The following is a 20806-nucleotide window of genomic DNA, read 5'->3' on the forward strand; positions in this document are numbered from 1 at the left end:
CATGTGGGCCTAGTTTTGGCTCTGGAGAGAACCCAATACCTGTAACCTCAGACTCAGGTTATTTCTGATAGGGTCTACGATTTTTTCTCTTCGACTTTGTGCAATAGAAGAATGCTGCATTTACAGTTAGAAGACCTAGTTTTCAAATTCTGTGACCTTGGTCAACGTTCATTGACCACTCTGTGCCTCAGTTTCTTCATTTATAAAATGGAAATAATAGAGGCAGCTAGGTAGTGCAGTGGATAGAGCACCGGCCCTGAAGTCAGGAGGACCTGAGTTCAAATCCGACCTCAGACACTTAATAATAACCTAGCAGTGTGACTTTGGGCAAGTCACTCAACCCCATTGCCTTGAAAAAAAAACCCCAAAAATGGAAATAATAGATTTAATAATTAGGATGGATCTAGGGTTATTATGAGGATAAAGTGGAGAGTCACTTCCTTTTTTTCTCAGCCTCAGTTTTCTCATCTGTTAAAGGGTTCCCTTTAATAGTAATAGCACCTACCTCCTATGGCTGTTACGAGGATAAAATGAGATATCTCTAAAGTATTTTTCAATTTTTAAAGCCCTAAAAAATTGTTACTAGTATTATTGTTACTACCTGCCTATTGGACATTTCCCATTGAATATTCCTTAGGCATTAGGACTCCACATGTCCAAAACAGAAGTCATTATCATTCCCCTAAAACTCTCCAAACTTCTTACCCACCCTATTTCTGCCCAGTTGGGTTTACAGTCATTCTCAACACTTTCATCTTCAACGCCTATCTCCATATACAGTGTTACCAAATTTTGTTTATTTATGTCCACAATATCTCTCAAGTCTATTGCCTCTCTTCATTGATCCCTCCACTCCAACTCTGCTTCCGCCAGCCCTCATCTCATCTTATCTATACTTCAGTAACTGATATCTGTGCCTTTAGGCTCTCCTCTCTCCAATTCATCCTAAATGAATCCTAAAGTCACAATTCAAAAGCAAAGAGCTGACCATGGCACTCCCTGGCTCAAGAAGTTCCAGTGGTTCCCCACCACCTCAAGAATGGAACATAACCTATTCAGACTAGTGTCACAGTCCTTCACAGCCCAACCTGACCCTGCTTCTCCAGATTTATTTCATGTTACTCTCTTTCACACACTGTGTTCCAGCCAAACTAACATAATTGCTGTTCCCTGTTCATGATGTTCCATTTCCTCTTTCCATTCTCTTGTTAATCTCTGCCCAGATACCAGGCCAGACTGCCAGTACTGAACTCAGATTACTTTTCTTTCTCTACCTGCCTGCCCATCAACATTGCCATGATCTTTGGAATTTCCTTATAAATTTGATCTACTGTGAACTCTATCCTCATTATCCTTTGGCTACTTCCTGCTAACAACTTCCATTCATCCATTTATTAATTTATTCAACAATTAATCTTTAAACAAGAAATTTGAATCATGCTTCATGAATTATCACCTTATATATATCATGTCACACATGGGATTTTACAATTATGTAATATATGGTAACACATGTATATCTCTTTCCTTAAGGGATTCTGTCATCAGATTAGTAGACTTTATTTGTTTTCTCAGTGTGATTTGAAATTTATGAGACTTACCATCTCCTTACAGTAAGCTAACATTGGGTCATCCTTTATCTAAGGGATTTTTTTTAAGATTACTGTATTAAGTTTCAGTGGCTTGGTCAATTTGATTTGTACATCAAAGGCCCTGCTCACTTCTCCCAGAATTCTATATACTTTGATCCAGAAAATCACAGGTCCAGACAAAAAGCAAGAAGCAACTTTGACCTGTGATTTTATTTCCCTCCACAATCACAGTTACCACACCCTCTGGCTTTCTTGTCCTGGCATTTTTCCAAGTCTTCCTGTAGTTTCAGGGAGAATCTATCTAAAATGTTAGACCTACATCTTGAGTTCTAATATTTCAAGAGTATTCAATATTTCCACACACAGGTCTTGGTCAGGAATATGCTATGACCTTGCTATGCCTACCATGTGTCTTTCCACTAGCCTTTGGAGGCCCCTCTTATTTTGAGTCTCCTAAGATTATGGTATTCTGTGATTTAGAGCCAGATAGTATCAGGATGATATTTATTTATTCATTCATTCATTCATTCATTTATTTTTTTAAGAAAGATTTTATTTATTTTGAGTTTTGCAATTCACTCCCCCCATTTTTGCATCCCTCCCCCCACCCCCCAAAGAAGACATTCTGTTAGTCTTTACATTGGTTCCATGTTATACATTGATCTCAGTTGAATGTGATGATAGTGAAAGATGGTATTTATCTTTGTTTTTTGCGGGTTTTTTAGGTTTTTGCAAGGCAATGGGGTTAAGTGACTTGCCCAAGGCCACACAGCTGAGTAATTATTAAGTGTCTGAGGTCACATTTGAACTCAGGTATTCTTGACTCTGGGGCCGGTACTCTGTCCACTGCACCACCTAGCTGCCCCAAGATGACATTTATTTTAAAGGATGGGTTTTGTATTAGTGAGTAGGCAATGTATGCAATCTGTGATGATATTGTTCTGCTCAATTTTGGGACCAACTTATCTATTTTCTGGTTCTACACATGTGTTACACTCATGTCATACGCATGTATATCTAGGTAGGTATATGCATATGTGGTTTGTGTATGTGAACATACATACACATAGACATATACACACACACATACACACACACACCAAAGAAAATTTACAGCACTTGTTTGTGCTGAAACACCACCACTCCCATCATCACTCTATTCACTGTGCCACTTGGTATATCATGAAGACTGTGTCAGACTTCTCAGATCCAAGGTTTGGATGAGGAGCAATTCATAGAAATTCTATTTGGTTCCTGATCACTGCCGTTTTTGAAAACTTCCCTAATTTAAGACGGAGACCATCCCGAGATCATTGCTTGCCCTATGTTCTGGAAAACCCTGACTGTTTTCAGTATAACCAATGAGCCCCAGCAGTGGGTATCCAAAATGACAGTAGTTTGAACACATCACTTCTTTCTCTAGGGGGAACTTCATCACTGGGCTGCTTCTGACCAGGCTACCTTGAATGCTTCCACCCATAATTCTCAGCTGGAGACATTCTATAAGATTCCTATTTTCCATGGTTTATTATTTTTTTTTCCTTAAGTCCCCAAGTGTAATTCTGTCATCAGTCTTGGATGAAAGATTTGTCTAAAATCTTGCAAACAAAATTATTTTAGTCTGCAACTCTGATTTCATGAGTATGGGGAGCTCCCTGGTGTGCGAGTGTGTTTCACTGAGGCATATCAGCAATTCATCTGTAACTGATAGTGGAAGAGCATTACCCAGGTAGGGCCTGGAGAGATTTCACAGTAATATTGCAAATAATTTTCAAAAATCATTAAGCACATGAAAGCTCTGCTTGGTCTTTAATTTTTTCATTGTTCCCCTACTCTGACAATGCATTCTGCTGTCCTTTCTGGCCCTTGGCAAATTGGAAGGCTTCCATAATACTCCCACAGTCCCCTAGCCCTGATCCCAGTAGGGAGCAGAGAGATCCACATATTAAATTTCTTTTGGGTCTCCAGCAGGAGCCTTATTAGACTTGCATGAATTTCATTTAAACCCTGGATGATGGGGGACCAGGGCATCAACCCAAGAGGCTTCTCCCAAATAGAATTTCTTCATTTCAGACTCCTTCCTTTTCTCTCGGTCCCATTCTTCAAAAAGGTTGCATGACATTTTCTGGACAGTTGTGAAGAGGACCCAATTCTAATGTTTTCACCTAGTTGGACAGCTGCTGATTTCCTTGTTTGGTAGGGATGGGAGAATAGTTTAGGAATTTCGCTGACCTCTGTCTTCAGTTGGTTCAGTCATGTCTGACTCTTCTCAGGAAGACCTGAGTTCAAACCCAGTTTCAGACCCTTACCTGGGTAAGTCACTTCACCCTTTTGGCCTCAGTTTTTCTCATCTGTAAAATGAACTGCAGAAGGGAATGGTGAGTCACTCCAGTATCTCTGCCAAGAAAACCCTAAGTGGGGTCATGGAGTCAGACATGACTGAGGTCACTGAACAACAAATTTTGTTCTATACATTTGTTCTATACATTTCTGTGAAAGGGTACATTGACTCCATCAGATGTCAAAGCATCTAGGAACTCCTGCTTGAATAGTCAGTGGAAACAATTAGCAAAGGCTGTCTGAGATGGCACAGTGCCTTATAAAGTCTGAACCCCAAAGTTAGACCGTTTGCTCCTTGCTCCTAGTTACCTTCCTCCATCTCCCTGCCACCATGATTTTACCCAGTTTATTCCCATCCTCCCCACTTCTACTTGATAGAGCTCTTGGTTTTTGACAACGTTTAGTTCAATTGTCAACTCAAACATGTCTGGTCCTCACAGTTGCCAGTCTGCTCTCTCCTGCTCCCCATGACATCATGGATGAGTGCCTCCCAGGCTTCCAGTACTCACCCTGTCCTCCCTACTAATCCCCCCATTTCAGCTTTCTTTTGTGTATTGTCTTCTGTCATTAGAGTGTAAGCACTTTGAGGGCAAGGGACTGGCTTTCTTCTTTCTTGTATCATTTCCCCCAGTGCTTAAAGCCAGGCCTGGTCCATGGTGAGCACTTAATAAATACCTTGTTATCAATTTGTTTGGTACAGAGTTAATATATTGGGAGTGTTGAGTGTAAACTCCTTGAGGGCAAGCACTGTTTCCTTTTTGTCTCAGTTCCCCCAGCACCTATCTTAGAACCTGATACACAGCCAATGCTTATTAATGGGCTGCAGGGCTGAGTTAAGGGGAAGGTTCAACTCACTGATCTGTATCTGTCCCTTCAGTACCCAGATAGAGGGGAGAAAGCCTGTGCTTGCTGCTCCCAGGTTGGTTTCCTGTTTCTCTCTCTCTCTCTCTCTCTCTCTCTCTCTCTCTCTCTCTCTCTCTCTCTCTCTCTCTCTCTCTCTCTCTCGGCACCTAGGAGCAAGTTTTCTATAAACAGGACAACCAGGAGGAAATGTGGACATAATGAAAGACAAGAAGAGCATTTTCTTAGTGTGAATCAGCATTTTGGTGGAAACCTGACCAAGGGAAACTACCTGTTGGTGAGGAATAACCAGTGAGAGCCCATTGTCTACCCAATGGACTTGCCAACAAGTAAACTGAGTTCAGGATCAAAATCAGGACTTCTTAGTTCCCTCTTCTGTCTTTCTAGGAGGAAAAGGCATTTTTAGAATATGTAATAATAACTCCCAGTTTATAAGACCATCTCCACCACACCACAACCCTGGGAGAGAGGGTGGACTTATTGCCCCCATTTGCAGATGAAAGGATTGAGGTTCAGAGAGATCAACATTTGCCTATGTCATTGTCCCTTGGTTAATAAGCTAGAGATGGAACTCAAGCCAAGGCTCTCAGTTTTCAGTTCTCTTTCCACCACCCCATATTGACATGATATAATGAAAGAAGCCTGGGGTCTGAGTTCAAATACTGCCTCTGATGTTTTAGTCCTAGTGTGACTGTGGGCACTTCTCTGTTCAAAATTAATTGGTTTGGGGGGCAGCTAGGTGGCACAGTGGATAGAGCACTGGCCCTGGAGTCAGGAGTACCTGAGTTCAAATCCGGCCTCAGACACTTTAAATAATTACCCAGTTATGTGACCTTGGGCAAATCACCTAACCCCATTGCCTTTTTAAAAAAAGTGAATGGGTTGTGGGAAAAAATATTGAAGCAACTTTTCTAATGTCTTATGATAAAGAGGGCAACCTATCTCAGATCCCTGCATAACCCTGGGTAAGTCATTCAAATCTTGTGCACCTCAGTTTCCTCAGTGGTAAAATGAAGAAGTGGAACCACATGACTTCTGAGGCTCCTTTAACTCTAGATTTATGATCCTATCTGTGTCATCTTAAGCGAATGACTTTTTCTTTCTGGGGCTCAGTTTCCTTGTATGTAAAATGAGGGGCTTGGAACAAATGTCCTCTGTACTTCCTTTCAGTCTTAGTGGCATCTTTGCTCTATTGTTCCCAGAAGATAATATTTCATTAAATTGACACTGAATAAAGAAAAAGTTAAACTGATTTATTCTTTGAAATAGAGAAGACTTGGAGAGGGAGGTATAATTATGGTCTTAAAATATCTGAAGGGTTGTCATAGGGAAGAGAGATTATATTTATTCTGCTAGAGGGCAAAATTTAGGATGAATGGATAGAAGCCAATTTTGGCTCACCTTAAGGAAAAAAATTCTTCACTATTAGAGCTGTCCAAAGATAAAAGGGGCTGCCATGGGAGAGAATGAATTGGCCTGTCCTTGTTAGAGATAGTTAGAGAATCCACTGGGATTCAGGTTGGGGTTGAACTAGAGGGTCTCTGAAGGGGTTCTGTGGTGATAGGAACCCACCCCCAGCAAATGGGGCTTCTAAAATGAAGAGCTCAAGGCTATTCAGCTTGTCTCCCCCATTCAAACAGAAGATTCTTGAGAGATTTTTGCTTTTTTTTGTTTGTTTTATCAGTCCTTAGCACAGTGCCTGGTGAATGGTTATTCTTGCTGTTCAATCCTAGCCATTTTTTCATGAACGCATTTGGGGTTTTCTTGGCAGAGTAACGGGACGAGTTTATTATTTCCTGCTCTAGATCACTTCACAGGTGAGGAAAATGAAACAAAAAGGGTTAAGTGACTTACCCAGGGTCACAATGCTAGTAAGTCTCTGAAGCCAGCCTTGAATTCGTGTCTTCCTAACTCCAGGCTCCAGGCTTTTTGCACTATGGCAACCCCTAGCTGCCCCTGCTGGATAGAAGCATTTAATAAATACTTTATGACTGACTTCTTTATTGGCCAGAATTTTTGATTATTCTAGAATTTCATTGATTTCCTCCCCTTAAATTCATTATTAATTAGGAAATAAGTCTACTGAGAATAAAAGTCTTCATAAGGAATTTTGTAGGGTGGTGTTGATAATCCTTTAGGACTTGTTAAGTCTAGTATAGTAGAAAGCATGCTGCCCTTCAGATCTGAGGCTGTGGGTTTGATCCCCAGTTCTGCCTTTCCCCGTGTGAACCTGAGTAGGTGACTTCACATGCTTTCTCCTCTAGATAATGAAAGGGATGAGCTTGGTGGCCTCTGAGGTCTCATCCAACTCCAGATACCACAAAGACCAACAAACTTTTTTTTAATGTAATGAAGATGGAATTACTACCCTTTAAAAATAAACTTACAAAGTAAAATTGGTCAAAGTGTTTCTGGTAGTGGGCTAAAGCCTAAAATTGGGGGAAAGATGGTATTTAATTGGGAAAATATACCCCAAAGAGAGCAGATTTTCAGGCAAAAGTTGAATGAATAGTTGTCAGATAGGAGGTAGAGGGAATTTTTGTCAGCAAAGGGTTGGGCCAGAAGGTGTGAATGGGAGATTCTAAACCTGTTTTGGGTCCTGGACTCCTTGGTTAAGAATCTCTGATACCCTTTGGTGAACACCATAGAGCCCTTCACATAATCATGGTTTTAAATTCATAAAATATAAAGGATGACAGAGGAAACCAATGATATTGAAATACAGTGATTAGAATATTAAATCAGTCAGTAAATCCATCAACTAGCTTCAATTAAGTAGTTATTTTGTGTGATTGAACTATGTTAATCAGATATTTAAAGATATTTAAAAGTTATTTGAAGATATTTTTTAAAAAGGGCAAAAACCCAGTCCCCGCTCTCAGGGAGCTCATAATCCAGTATTGGGCAAGACCATATGTTACTAACTTTGTACATACAAACAGACTATATACAGGATGGCTAAATTGAGGGCAGTTTCTTTAGAAAGAAACTAAAATTAATCAAGGCACAGACCCCAGGTCAAGAATCCCCAGACTAAAGGTGTCTGAGGTCTCCTCCAGCTCTGATGATTCCGTGATTCTATGATTAGAACAGCAATTCTTGAAATAGATTCACAGCTTATCAAAACTTGAGGGTTTGCCAAGGTGAGAAGTAAAGCTAATTTCCTGAATGACAAAATCAGGATCCAAAAAAGGTTTGGTAGAGAAAGCTGGATCAGATCAAGCTAGATGAAATTTAAGAGGGTTAAACATCCATAAAGTCCTGCCCTTATGTTAAAAAAAAGTTCAATTTCAAATGTGGTGAAAGGGAGGGGATTGGCAGCAGTTATTTATTTATTTTTTTAGGTTTTTGCAAGGCAAATGGGGTTAAGTGGCTTGCCCAAGGCCACACAGCTAGGTCATTATTAAGTGTCTGAGGTCGGATTTGAACCCAGGGACTCCTGACTCCAGGGCCCGTGCTTTATCCACTATGCTACCTAGCCGCCCCCAACTGTGCCACCTAGCCGCCCCCTGATTGGCAGCAGTTATGACAAAGATTTAGAGATTAACTTGGGACATGAGTTCAGGATTACAGTTAGATGTGGCTCTGATATTATATCATTTCCCATTCAATTTTATTTCAATTTCAGAATTCTTCCTCTCATACTAAATGAGAAGGCAAGAAAAACAAAACCCACCACACCTATGAATCATTAAAAAAGCAAATTCCCACATTAGCTATATCCTCTCCCCTCCGAAAAAAAGGAAACAGGAGAGGAGAAGGGGAAGCAGAAGGAAGAGAAGAAGACGACAAAATAGAATTTAGAGGAGAAAAAGCAGAGCTTTTAATATTGTACTTTGAGTCTATTGGTTCTCTCTTGAAGTGAATGGCAGGTTTCCTCATAAGTCCTTTGGAATTGGATCGCTCATTGTGTTCATTAGAATTATCTTTCAAAACTTATTTTCTTTTTGATATTGTTGTTTTTACTAATTGTTCTCCTGGTTCTGCTTCCTTCACTTTGATTCACTTCCTACCGCTCTTCTGTTTCCTCTTCTGTAAAATGAGTGAAATCATTTCTTTCATCATTTTTTTACAACACAGTAGCATTCCATCACCATAATATGCCATAATTAGTTTAACTATTCCCCAATTGAGGGCACCTTGTCCTCAGTTTTCAGATGTTAGAAAAGTATTAATGGAAGGATCACATCCAGTGTTCTTCCCTCTTTAAACACATTTAGCATGTGTGTGTGTGTGTGTGTCCAGTTTGAGGTTGCCACAGCTTAAGAAAGCCATATGTATAGTAAATCCAGAATACTGAGGTGCATTCATGAGTTAGTCACTTAGGATGCTTAAGGTTTAGGAAACCATATTATAAATTAGGAACAGCTGAAGGAATTAGAGATGTTTAGCCTGGGGAAGAAAAAGCTGCCAGGATTATGGTGGTTTTAGCTAATTATTTGAAGTGATCCAGTGAAGAAGGAGGGTCAGAATTATTTCATAGGGCTCCAGGTAACAGAGCTAAGCCAGCTTGGGTGGAAGGAGATGAATATATTTTGCCATTTTTTTAAATCACAAAGCAATAGTTAACAAAACTGTGTAATACAGAATTTCAGAAAGTGGGGCATCATAGATTGGATCTAGGAAGTTGGAATTTAATGGGGATAAAGGAAGGCAGATCTTGACTTCATTTTAGTAAGTACTTTCTTTTTTTAAATTTTCAAAAATTTAAAAATTGTTTTTTGCAAGGCAATGGGGTTAAGTGACTTGCCCAAGGCCACACAACTAGGTAACCATTAAGTGTCTGAGACCGGATTTGAACCCAGGTCCTCCTGACTCCAGGGCCAATGTTCTATTTACTGCACCACCTAGCCACCCCTAGTAAGTATTTCTAATTGGGAATGCTGTGAAACAAGGAGTCTTGTGAGGTGAGGTAGTGAGTTGGCCATTTCTACAAATATTTAAGCAGCTTTTGGATGACCTGCTACCAGGGATGTTGTCAGGGGATTTCCACAATGGAGAGATTGAACGACATGACTTTTTTGTTTGTGTGTTTTTTAGTTTTTGGAAGGCAATGGGGTCAAGTGGCTTGCCCAAGGCCACATAGCTAGGTCTTTATTAAGTGTTGGAGACCAGATTTGAACTCAGGGGCCGTGCTCTATCCACTGAACCACCTAGCGGCCCCAAACGATATGACTTCTAATCTCCTTTCCAGTTCCCTCATTCTATGGTCTATCAGGAATTTGTTCCTCATGTCAGAAATTGTGACAGAATCCTGCTTCATTGCATAGTTGCGGGCTTGTTATCTTCATTCCCCTCCAGACCTAGGTGATGTGGTTGGTGTTGGACCTTGCACGAGTACCTGCTGTGCTCTGGATGCTGTCCAAGGTGCTGGAGACAGAGACAAAAACACAGCAGCTGTCCATTGACCAAGGAGTTTACCTTCTGTTGGAGGAGACATGACCAGTACAAAGATAATTATTTACAAAAGAGATGCATTGTAAATAGAAAGTGATTGTTTTGGGACCAAGAGTTGAAGGAGAAGGAGGAGATCTGGAAAGTCCCCTTTCCTGTAGGAGGCAGCTCATTCTGAAGGAATCTAAGAGGGAGAAATAAAATAAGTGGTCAAATCATTCCATATTTGGATCGACAGGGCCTGCATTCAGATCTTAACTTTGGCACTTACTGAACTATGGGACCAAGGCCAAGCCACTGCATCTCTCTGTGCCTCAGTTTTATCAGGTGCTTGGATTGGTTGATCTCTAAGGTCTTTTTTTAAAGCTCTGACAAACTGTGAAAATCAGATTTTTAAAATAATGCATACTATAGGGGCAGCTAGGTGGTATAGTGGATAGAGCACTGGCCCTGGAGTCAGGAGGACCTGAGTTCAAATGTGACCTTACCCACTTAATAATTACCTAGCTATATGACCTTGGACAAGTCACTTCATTCCATTGCCTTGACAATATATATGATATAGTAAACTTTCCTGTAAATCTTTTTAAGTTATTTGTTTACTTTTAGGTTTTTTGCAAGGCAGTGGGGTTAAGTGGCTTGCCCAAGGCCACACAGCTAGGTAATTATTAAGTGTCTGAGGCTGGATTTGAATTCAGGTCCTCCTGACTCCAGGGTCGGTGCCCTATCCACCGTGCCACCTAGCTGCCCTAATCATTTTAATTAATGAAAAACTAATCAAAATGTTTTTAGTGGACTAAAACTGGAAAATGTGGTGATAAATCAGTGGTATCTTGACCAATTCTACTTTGATTTGGGGAGGGACAAATTAAAAAAAGATCAATTTGCAATTGGGACTCAGGGCCCCAAACTCCCTTCGAAGTTCAGTTAAAGGGCCACCTTGTAAATGAAACTTTCCTGAGTTCCTCCCTTCTGTGAATGCTCTGACTTTCCCCCTCCCAAATTGCTTTACATTTCTCTTGCATAGACCCAAATTCATGCACATTATCCGCGACCCTTTTAAAGTTGAGTCCGTTTTGTTTCTGATTTTGCATCTCTGCTGTCTAGCACAGGGGATGGTATATGGTAGCTACTTAGATACTTTGTTGGTTGGTTCTTGACCCTAAGGACTATATGGCAGAAGAGGGAAAGGAAAGAAACAGGGTGAACAGGTCAGGACATTGAACTGCATTCAAAATGACCCCATTGATGCCCTAATATCACTAATGACGTCTGAGGGAGGTAGGAGCATGGGGTCCTAGCAATAGAGCTCCAAGATGACCTTGGAAGGCATCTAATATAACGGTCACATTTTACAGATTAGAAAATTGAGCCTGAAAAGGGGGAAAGTGTCTTGCATGGCAAGTTAAGCATCAGAAGTAGGTTTTGTTTTTGTTTTTGTTTTACGTTTTTTTGCAAGGCAAACGGGGTTAAGTGGCTTGCCCAAGGCCACACAGCTAGGTCATTCTTAAGTGTCTGAGACTGGATTTGAACCCAGGTCCTCCTGACTCCAGGGCAGGTGCTCGGAAGTAGGTTTTGAATACAGGTTCTCTGTCTCCAGAACCAGTGTGGTTTCCAGTGCCCCACACAGCTTCTGATTTTTACAGAACTGCTGAACAAATGACTCAATTAAACTCTGTAACACGTCAAATTTCTTTTTTAATTATATAAATATTTTATTTGTTTTCCAATTATATACAAAAGTAATAGTTTCTACCTATCTTTTTTGTAAGGCCTTGAATTTTACAATTTCCCCCCCTCCCCCCCTCCCCCTCCCAGAAGGCAGTCTGATAATCTTTACATTGTTTTCATGCTATGCATTGATCAGAATTGAATGTGTTCAGAGAAAAAAACACATCCTTGAGGAAAAAATAAAATATTTAGGGATAACAAAATTATGTAGTACACAAGACTTTTTTTAAAAAAAAAAATTGAAGGAATATTGGGGCAGCTAGGTGGCATAGTGGATAAAGCACAGCCCTGGAGTCAGGAGAACCTGAGTTCAAATCCAGTCTCAGACACTTAATAATGACCTAGCTGTGTGGCCTTGGGCAAACCACTTAACCCCATTGCCTTCCAAAATCTTAAAACAAAATTGAAGGTAATAATCTTTGGTCTTTGTTCAAACTCCACAGTTCTTTCTCTGGATACAGATGGTACTCTCCATCTCAGATTCCCTAAAATTGTCCCTGATTGTTGCACTGATGGAATGACCGAGTCCATCAAGGTGGAGCATCACCCCCATGTTGCTGTTAGGGTGTACAATGTTCTTCTGATTCTGCTCATCTTGCTCAGCATCAGTTCATACCAGTCTTTCCAGGCTTCCCTGAATTCCTGTCCTTCCTGGTTTCTAATAGAACAATAGTGTTCCATGACATACATAGACCACAGTTTGTTAAGCCATTCCCCAATTAATGGACATTCCCTCAATTTCCAATTCTTTGCCACCACAAACAGGGTTGCTATGAACATTTCTGTACAAGTGATGTTTTTACCCTTTTTTATCATCTCTTCAGGGTGTAGACCCAGTAGCGGTATTTCTGGGTCAAAGGGTATGCTCATTTTTGTTGCCCTTTGGGTGTAATTCCAAATTGCTCTCCAGAAAGGTTGGATGAGTTCACAGCTCCACCAGCAATGTATTAGCATCCCAGATTTCCCATATCCCTTCCAACACTGATCATTGTCTTTTCTGTTTACATTGCTTTCCTAGTATTTTTAAAAACAAATTTGTAGTAATTTCACATCACACCTTTTGACTTAATTTGCTTTTCCTTAACAGCTGATAAAAGAAGTTTGAATTTTCAATATGGGGCCAGGCATGGCCCTTTGTGTTCTCACTTGTTCTTTCTGTGTTCTCTGCAGGTAAATATGTATATCAGCCCATGACCCCCGTAGAACAGCTTCCAAGCACTGAGATTCCTGCCAAACCCCGAGAGCCCACCAATACCATTCAGATCTCGGTCTCCCTCATGGAACACTTCTTGAAATTTGCATCTGTCTTCCGGCCTCCCCTGCCCCGTGACTCCCCAAGGTATTGCATGATCTCCGACCTCTTCATTGATAGCTATCAGGTCAAGTGCATCAATGGAAAGATGTGTTATGTGCAGAAGCAACCCCTGTCTCCCCCGCACCCCACGAGCCCTGAGGAGGTCACTGCACACGATGCCTTAATTTCAAAAGAGAGCAATACACCAAAAATCAATCACTGCTCTTCTCCTTCGAGCTCTGAGGACTCGGGGATCAATGCGATTGGGGCTCACTATATGGAATCCTGTGATGAAGACACAGAGGAAGGGGCTGAGTTGAGTTCTGAAGAAGATTACAGTCCAGAGAGCAGCTGGGAGCCCGATGAATGCACCCTTCTGTCTCCATCTCAATCTGACCTGGAAGTCATCGAAACAATAGAAACTACTGTGTGAGACACTGTGGAGGGAACTGTAGCCCAGGGATTGCTGCTGGAGAAGCACCGGTCACCATATCTGATCCATTTTTTTTCCTCTCCCACAGTGGACATTCTATATTCTGTCCCAACAACAGAGAACTTGTAATGCCTCTGTGGGTCCCCTGGTTCACTTCTCTGTCTGACAGAGTGTTCCCTCTGAAGCTTATAATCCCATTCTAGGTTTCTTATTTTATTGGTAGGTTTGGCATTCCACTTACTTAGTCATGATTGCAAAGCATCATGAAGACTTTTATAAGAACTCCTTGAGGGTGAAGGAGACATTGTGTACCCTTTACAGTGTCAACTTTCCATCCTCATCTTGCTGCTTATCCATGATGTGATCCCAGTAAATAGCCATTCATGGTGTCCTCCTCATCCCCAAAGCTAGTTCTATTCTAGCAACTTGTTTTGTTCCAGTTACTTCCCCCTCCCCCAAAGGCCATGTTGGTTTTGAAAGTGGCACAAAGATGGTGTTGGGGGCCTAGAGTCAAGGGCCATGACTGCCATAGAACAGCTCAACCAGGACTAGTGTGGAGCTAGGCCCTAACCAGCTCCTAGGGATGTAAGAGAGGCAGTAGAAGGTAGCTATCTGGGAGACATGGGTTCTCCTGGCAGCATTCCATAAATGTTTCATGAAGTAACGGGGGTGGGGGAGAGTCCCATGCCTTCTCTGAATTGCTAGTGTCCCATCAAGGACCACATTCGTCTTCTGACCAAGTAGAACACCTATCCTTAGATTAATATAGTCTTTGCTAATTTTGGAGAAAGTGGACAGTGGTGAATCTTAAATCTTTTTATATCTCTAAGAGCTTGGCTGCCCGGTATCATCCTGGCCTCTGTCTTGTGACCCCTTGAAATCTTGGGATGAATTTTTAGGAGACTGTTTAGGTGCACTTAGACTTCATGATTCCTGGATTGATAGAGGTCAAAAGGATCTTAGAAATCATCAGTCTAACGTCCTGCATTTGATGGATAAGGAAACAGAGGCTTCTGCTTTGGGAAGGTGACTTGCCCAGGTCACAACTATTTTATGGCAGAATTAGTCCCAGGGCCTTTCTTCTGCCCCCTATTAGAGTTCATCTGTGAAATGTAAAGTGAATGCCCCTTATGTGGGCACAGCCAGGAGAAAGTGAGGAATGAATCCCAGAGGACTGATTTAACCCTATTTTATTGGATGATTATGGGAAGATTGAAAAATAGCTTTGGTGAAATTGGAAGGACAAGGCATTCTGATGCATGGAATTTTAATGCAAATTCTAAAACCATTAAAATTGTGTTCTGAGACTTCAATTTAACTCAATTCTGTTGAACAAATATTAAGTGTCCACTCTGGCGAGACACCGTTATGCGTAGGGATGAAAACCAACAGTCCCTTCCTTCATGGAACATATTGTCTCCTTGCAGGGGTGGGGGAGGGGAAAGTAATATGAAGACATAAATATAGTGCAGAGTCAGGTATGAGGGAGGCAACGTGATCTATGAACGTTTGGGGAGGCAAGCTAAATGGAAGAAAGATCAGGGAAGGCATCACAGAGGAAATCTGAGCTGAGCCTTGAAGGAAGGGCATAAAATGTTAGGCCTGGCAGAGATGGTCTAAACCTCTCATTTCACAAAGGATAAAACTGAGGCCCAGAAAAGGAAAGAGTCTTGCCCATAAGGGAGATTTAGACAGGCATCCTTGGGGAGGGGGCTGGTATTCCAGGCTGAGGAAAGAACCTGTGGCAAGATAAGGAGGTGAGAAAGGAGCAGGATGAGATAGGGAATAGTTAGAAGCTGTTTGAAATTCAGATTCAGAAGGAGTAAAAGGAAATAAGACTAGAGAGGGCAGTGGGAAGGCCGGAAACACCAAAGTAAGGCGTAAAGGTTCTATGAAATGCTCTTAAATTATTTCACTATGGTATTATTCACTTTTTTTTTTTGGTATGCTCTCTCACCCTGCAAGAATAGCATGGAGTTCAAAGAGATTTTCTAGTTAAAGTTTTTATTCCTTCAGAGAAACTTTGAAGTTTCTTCCCAAGAGCTTTTCATATAAAATATTTGCCATTTCTCCATATTAGTCAAGAACTGGACAGATCTCTACTAGGACATCATCAGCTCGGACCATGGGGAAATGTTCTTTGGCCCTTTCTCTTTCACATAGTCAGTTGAGGAGCAGCTGAACAGTGTTTCATTGATATTCAACTCTCTCTCTCTCTCTCTCTCTCTCTCTCTGTCAGTCATATTATCCTTATTTTCCATTGAGTTTCTCTTCTAATTGTTACTTAAAAGGGTATCTCAGATGGCATGTAACCCTGTGTTCCCTCTCCTCCTTCCTCAGGAAACTAAGACCTATAACTTTTCTGGGCAAAAATTTCTTAGAGGTCATCCAGTCCAACCTCCTCATATTTACAGATCAGGAAACGGAGGTTCAAAACTCCTTGCCCTCTCCTTTCTCCGACCTTTGCCTGTCCTCCTTTCCATCTTTCATAGATCACTGTTTTCTGAGCTTGGTGAATACCATTCATTCTCTCTATAAAGCTAGTCACCCCCATTCCAAGGAAAAAATCCCTGGGTCCTTCAGGCACCAAAGGCTCAGCAAGGCTCCTGGGTGAGGCTTGGGATTGGATTCCTTCCTTTCCTGATTATGGAGGGCAGGTTCTTGCCCAATTTCCTTTGATCCTCACAACAGACTTGTATGAGAGGAAAACAGCAGGGCAGGAATAGAGAGAGGCTGTTTTCCTTTGCAACCAGTATTAATAAGCCCTTCCTCCGCTCTCTCAGAGATGCAGCCAAAGCTGCATTCTCCCGCTGTTTCTGATGGTCTAAGTGTTTGCTGTTTCCCAGTCTGGATGTGTGTTAAGGGTAAGGAGGATTCCGGCAGGTTGCATGTAGTATGTGTCAGGGCTAGAGGCAAGCAGCTGACAGACTCTATCCTGGTGGACAAAGCAGGATTCAAGACTTACCAGCTGTGCAACCCTGGGCAAATCACTATCCTTTCTGGGCCTCAGTTTGTCCTTCTATAAAATAGGGATGATACTACCAATAGCACCTACCTCACAGGATTGTTGTGAGGCTTAAATGAGATAATAAAAATAAGATATTATTCAAGTGCTCTGTCAGGTCAGCTGAACAACTGAGTCTCCTCCCTTAGAGCTGACCACCTATCAAAACCAGCTGACCTAGGGAGACTGGAGTCTGAGTCAAACTTCTACTGGCCACACAGCTGCCTCCCTCACAACTCTCTAGTCACACCTGGGGTACTTGTAGTCTCTGGGGCAAAACCCCACTCAGCTCTGAGTAACCTTGCCTCCTAGCCACAACTAGACATGTTGACCCACATCCCCATTTCAGTGAATGGTAGGGGAATCTTGTGGGCATCGCTCCACCACCACTTATCCTAGAAGGGACCTCAGAGGTCAGCGGGTCCAGCTAGTGCCTCAAACCCTGGGCTACCTGTAGCCACCTATTCCCCAGACAGGAGCCAGCCACCCAGCCTTCATCTGACAAGGCAGACTATAGCTGGCATAGAAAGAAGAAACACACACAACACACACACACACACACACACACACACACACACACACACGATGTGGACAGTTCTGGGTCACACATGGATTCTAGGTTAGTCCCTGCAGCTGACCTATCCTTGATTGGAAATATTTTAGACTCATGTCTGAGTCCCTGGTTTTAAACTCTTTTACTGCCAGAGAAACCAACCACATTTTTGAATGCGGGCTGGTTTTGTTTTTTGTATATTTTGTGGTCTGAATAGGAGCAGCTTACAGTCATAGGAAATTTCGGCACCCAGTCTTTGTGGAATCAAAGTTCACTGAGGTTCCCCTCGTCTTTTTAACAGATATAAGGCATAATTGGTCAGGGATCAATTTCTCCTCTTTACATAAAATTGGAGAAAAAGTCTGGGATTCTGGTTGTCAGACACAACGAGGTCCTCAAACATCCTAAATATACTTTCTAAATAAGCACAATGACAAAGATCGTTTTCCCTGGGTCCAAACACTGTGTCAAGAATCTCCCATTGCGTCTGCCTCTCTGGGAGAAGGGGCTCCCATTCCAGAGGCAACTGAACCTAAGGACATGTCCAAGTGTGTATTTTAGGGCTAAACTCAAAGCCCTTTCTGTTCTGTATTGTATGAAATACCTTACCTCTGTATTCTTAATACTATAGCGCTCATTTGTATAAATCTATTTATCGGCACTTTAGAAAACGTTTAGACTATAGGGACTGACCACAATCTGGGATCTTGATGCCACATGGGGGGAGTCAGAGAGCTAAGCAATTTGGATTTCTTTGGGCTTGGTGGGAGTCTAGGATATTGCCAGATGGGAGGCAAAGGGCTGGGACTGGATGGGTTGTTTCCTGCGGCTCCTGCAGAGACCTTTGGGCAACGGATCATGTTTTCACAAAGCTGGCACAAAAGCTGTCGGGTGGGAGATTATTAAGAAGCAATACTATGTGAGTTTTATCTTTTTACGTAACTTCAGCTTGTTTTTACATTTCTGAACAGTTTGCTCATAGCTTTTGTAAGAGAAAATGATAATGGAGAAGTGGATTCTCACTTCTTTCCTGGTAATTAATTCTTAGATTCAATTAAACACATTACAATTCACCAAGAATTGATTATCTTTGAAGCCAAGCACTGTGCTAGGCTGAGGAGACAAAGAACAATTAGTCCCTGACCTCAAGAGGCTTACATTTGATTGGGGGGAAGGACACAAACACAGATGAAGAAATGCAGAATAATTCAAGGTAAATACAAAAGTGATTTTAGGGGGTGGGTGGGTGGGAAGCACCAACAACTGGGGATGAGGAGAAGTCAGGAAAGGCCTCCTGTAGGCGGCATCAGGGACATTTATTAAGCTCCTACTGTATATAAGGCACTATCCTAGGTCCTGGGTATATAAGAAGAAGATGACAGTACACTGTTCTCAAGCAGTGTAAAGGCTAAGGGTTCCCTGGGACATGATTATGATACAAAAGAGAGGCAGAACCAGGATGACAGAGTGGATAGAAAGCCTACCTCTTCGCCCACCCCAACCCAAGAGACCATTTTGGTTTTAAAGGTAATGCTGAGATGGTTTAGGGGGGGATCTAGAGCCAAGTCCAAGGGTGGAGTCACTAGAGCCAGGACTACAATAGTACAGACCAGCCTTAACTCAAGGCTAGAGCCAGCTTTGGAGTCAAAAAGACCTGGGTTCCAGTCTTGCCTCTGAAACAGAGGGATTCTGGACCCTGGGGAAGTTACTGAGCCCAGGAAACTCTGAGGAGTAGAAATTACAGAAAAGGTACAAAGGGAGTTTCCCTCACTGGGGGTTTCCTAAGCCAATGAAGTTGAGTAAAAGGACAATGTATTGGAGAGATCCAAGCAATGCACTTTGAGAAATTTGAGGGTGGGGAGGGGAAATTTTTTACTTGGGGAGGAGGGGGAGAGAAGCTTCCTAGAGGGGACCGGATCTGAGTTGGGCCTTGAAGGCAGAGGGTGGGTGGGGTCCAGAGGGCCAGGTCGTCAACAGAGACAGTGAAAAAGCCTATCCCATTTCTTCCTATGTACCACGTATGACTAATATGTGCACAGTTAGTGCTTTTTGTAGAACAACAATAAATAATAATGCTTTGAAATTGCACCTGGTATTTTTGTGGCTGAAATGAGAACCTGGATGCTGCCTTGAGCCGTTGATTCAAGATTGACAAAGACAACCGATACCCTCTCCCCACCCCCTTCCCCCCGTGAAGCAGCAGTGCTAAGGTCTCTTTCAGTCCGGATAAATTTAGGGCTATTACCACCCCCTTCTCCCTCCACCCTTCACTTCTTAGTCTATTTGAGACATCAAAAACCTGGTGTCGGACTGCTGCCAAAAAAAAAAATCTTTATGGTAATTAATTCTCCCTTAGTGTAGGAAGGATGGAACCAAATAATTTTAACAGTTGTCAAAATATCCATGGTCTGTGCTAAGCACGACAAAAAAAAATAGCCAAAATGTGTTTCTAAATCTCATCATTATCTGAGTAAAATGCAATTCTAAGTTATCTGCTTTCCCACATGTTCCTTTCCTCATCTTAGTGATCCTATCCCCTACTATTGTTCTTAAATTTTCTATTTACCCTTCACATCAGCAGGAGCAGAAAAAGGGAAAAAAAAACCCTTTTAAATGAGTCAACAGCATCCCTCAAGAGGGTGTGAACCAGCAAGTTTAGAGAGAGAGGCTCAACGTGCTGAATATGGTCCATTCTTCCCATGGATTGGAGGGGCGGGGTTGGAGTGGGCAGGGGGGCTGTTAAGTTGAATAGAAAAGCAGAACATCTTAAATTTCATTTAAAAAGCAGTTGGGGGGCGGCTAGGTGGTGCAATGGATAGAGCACCAGCCCTGGAGTCAGGAGGACCTGAGTTCAAATCCGATCTCAAACACTTAATAATGACCTAGCTGTGTGGCCTTGGGCAAGTCACTTCACCCCATTGCCTTGCAAAAAGTAAAAAAACCAAAACAACAACAAATCAGTTGGTTCCCCCCTATTATTTTATTGAAAGTGTAGTGAGTTCCCAGATCCTAGAGCATCCCATATGTAAGGAGCAACCATTTTTTAGAATGTCACCATTTGGGGAATCATCCAAACAACTTTTTCCATTGGCTCAGATGAGCAGTAGAGGCACTGGACTAGGGTGTTCTTTCCTCTGCAGAATTGGAAGCAAGGAGCATTGCCCTCTCAGAATGGACGGGAGGGCGATCCAGTCAGAAGACAATGCAATAAAGATTACCGAATGGGATTGGGGTCCTCATCGTGTCTGGATCCACTTTTGTAAACTGTTTCTCCGTCTCCTGCGCTCCTTTTCTAACAATCTGAGTCAGAAGCCCAGTGTCCACTGGGCCACTTCTATGTTTTCCTAAAATTATATTTGGTTTTCCTACAGAGAGTTCAAGTGCTTCCTTTCTGTATTTCCTTTCGAAAACTAACCACCTTGTAAAATAAACCCTTTTTTCCTTCTTCTTACGGTCACACTTGTCATTGGTGGTAATAGTGCCAGTGGTGGTAGGGATTCAAAGGCAAAGGCCGCCCTGGTATCACTATATGACTGCATTCAAAGTCAAAGAATAGTAGTAGGAGCAGGGATTTAAAGGTGGAAGGGATCTAATGCCCTAGTCA

The 20806-nt window shown here is 42.0% G+C and overlaps 1 protein-coding gene across 1 annotated transcript in view; it reads left to right on the forward strand.

The window, feature by feature from the left end:
- Positions 1 to 18431, forward strand: part of C5H3orf70 (chromosome 5 C3orf70 homolog) — a 59288-nt gene extending 40857 nt beyond the window's left edge. The window contains exon 2 of the mRNA XM_074189582.1: positions 13089 to 18431. Coding sequence (XP_074045683.1) covers positions 13089 to 13645 — 557 coding nt within the window. The 3' untranslated portion in view covers positions 13646 to 18431. The remainder of the gene's footprint in view (positions 1 to 13088) is intronic.
- The last annotated feature ends 2375 nt before the right edge of the window (positions 18432 to 20806 follow it).

The sequence above is a fragment of the Macrotis lagotis genome, chromosome 5, assembly GCF_037893015.1.
Source record: "Macrotis lagotis isolate mMagLag1 chromosome 5, bilby.v1.9.chrom.fasta, whole genome shotgun sequence".
Taxonomy (NCBI): domain Eukaryota; kingdom Metazoa; phylum Chordata; class Mammalia; order Peramelemorphia; family Peramelidae; genus Macrotis; species Macrotis lagotis.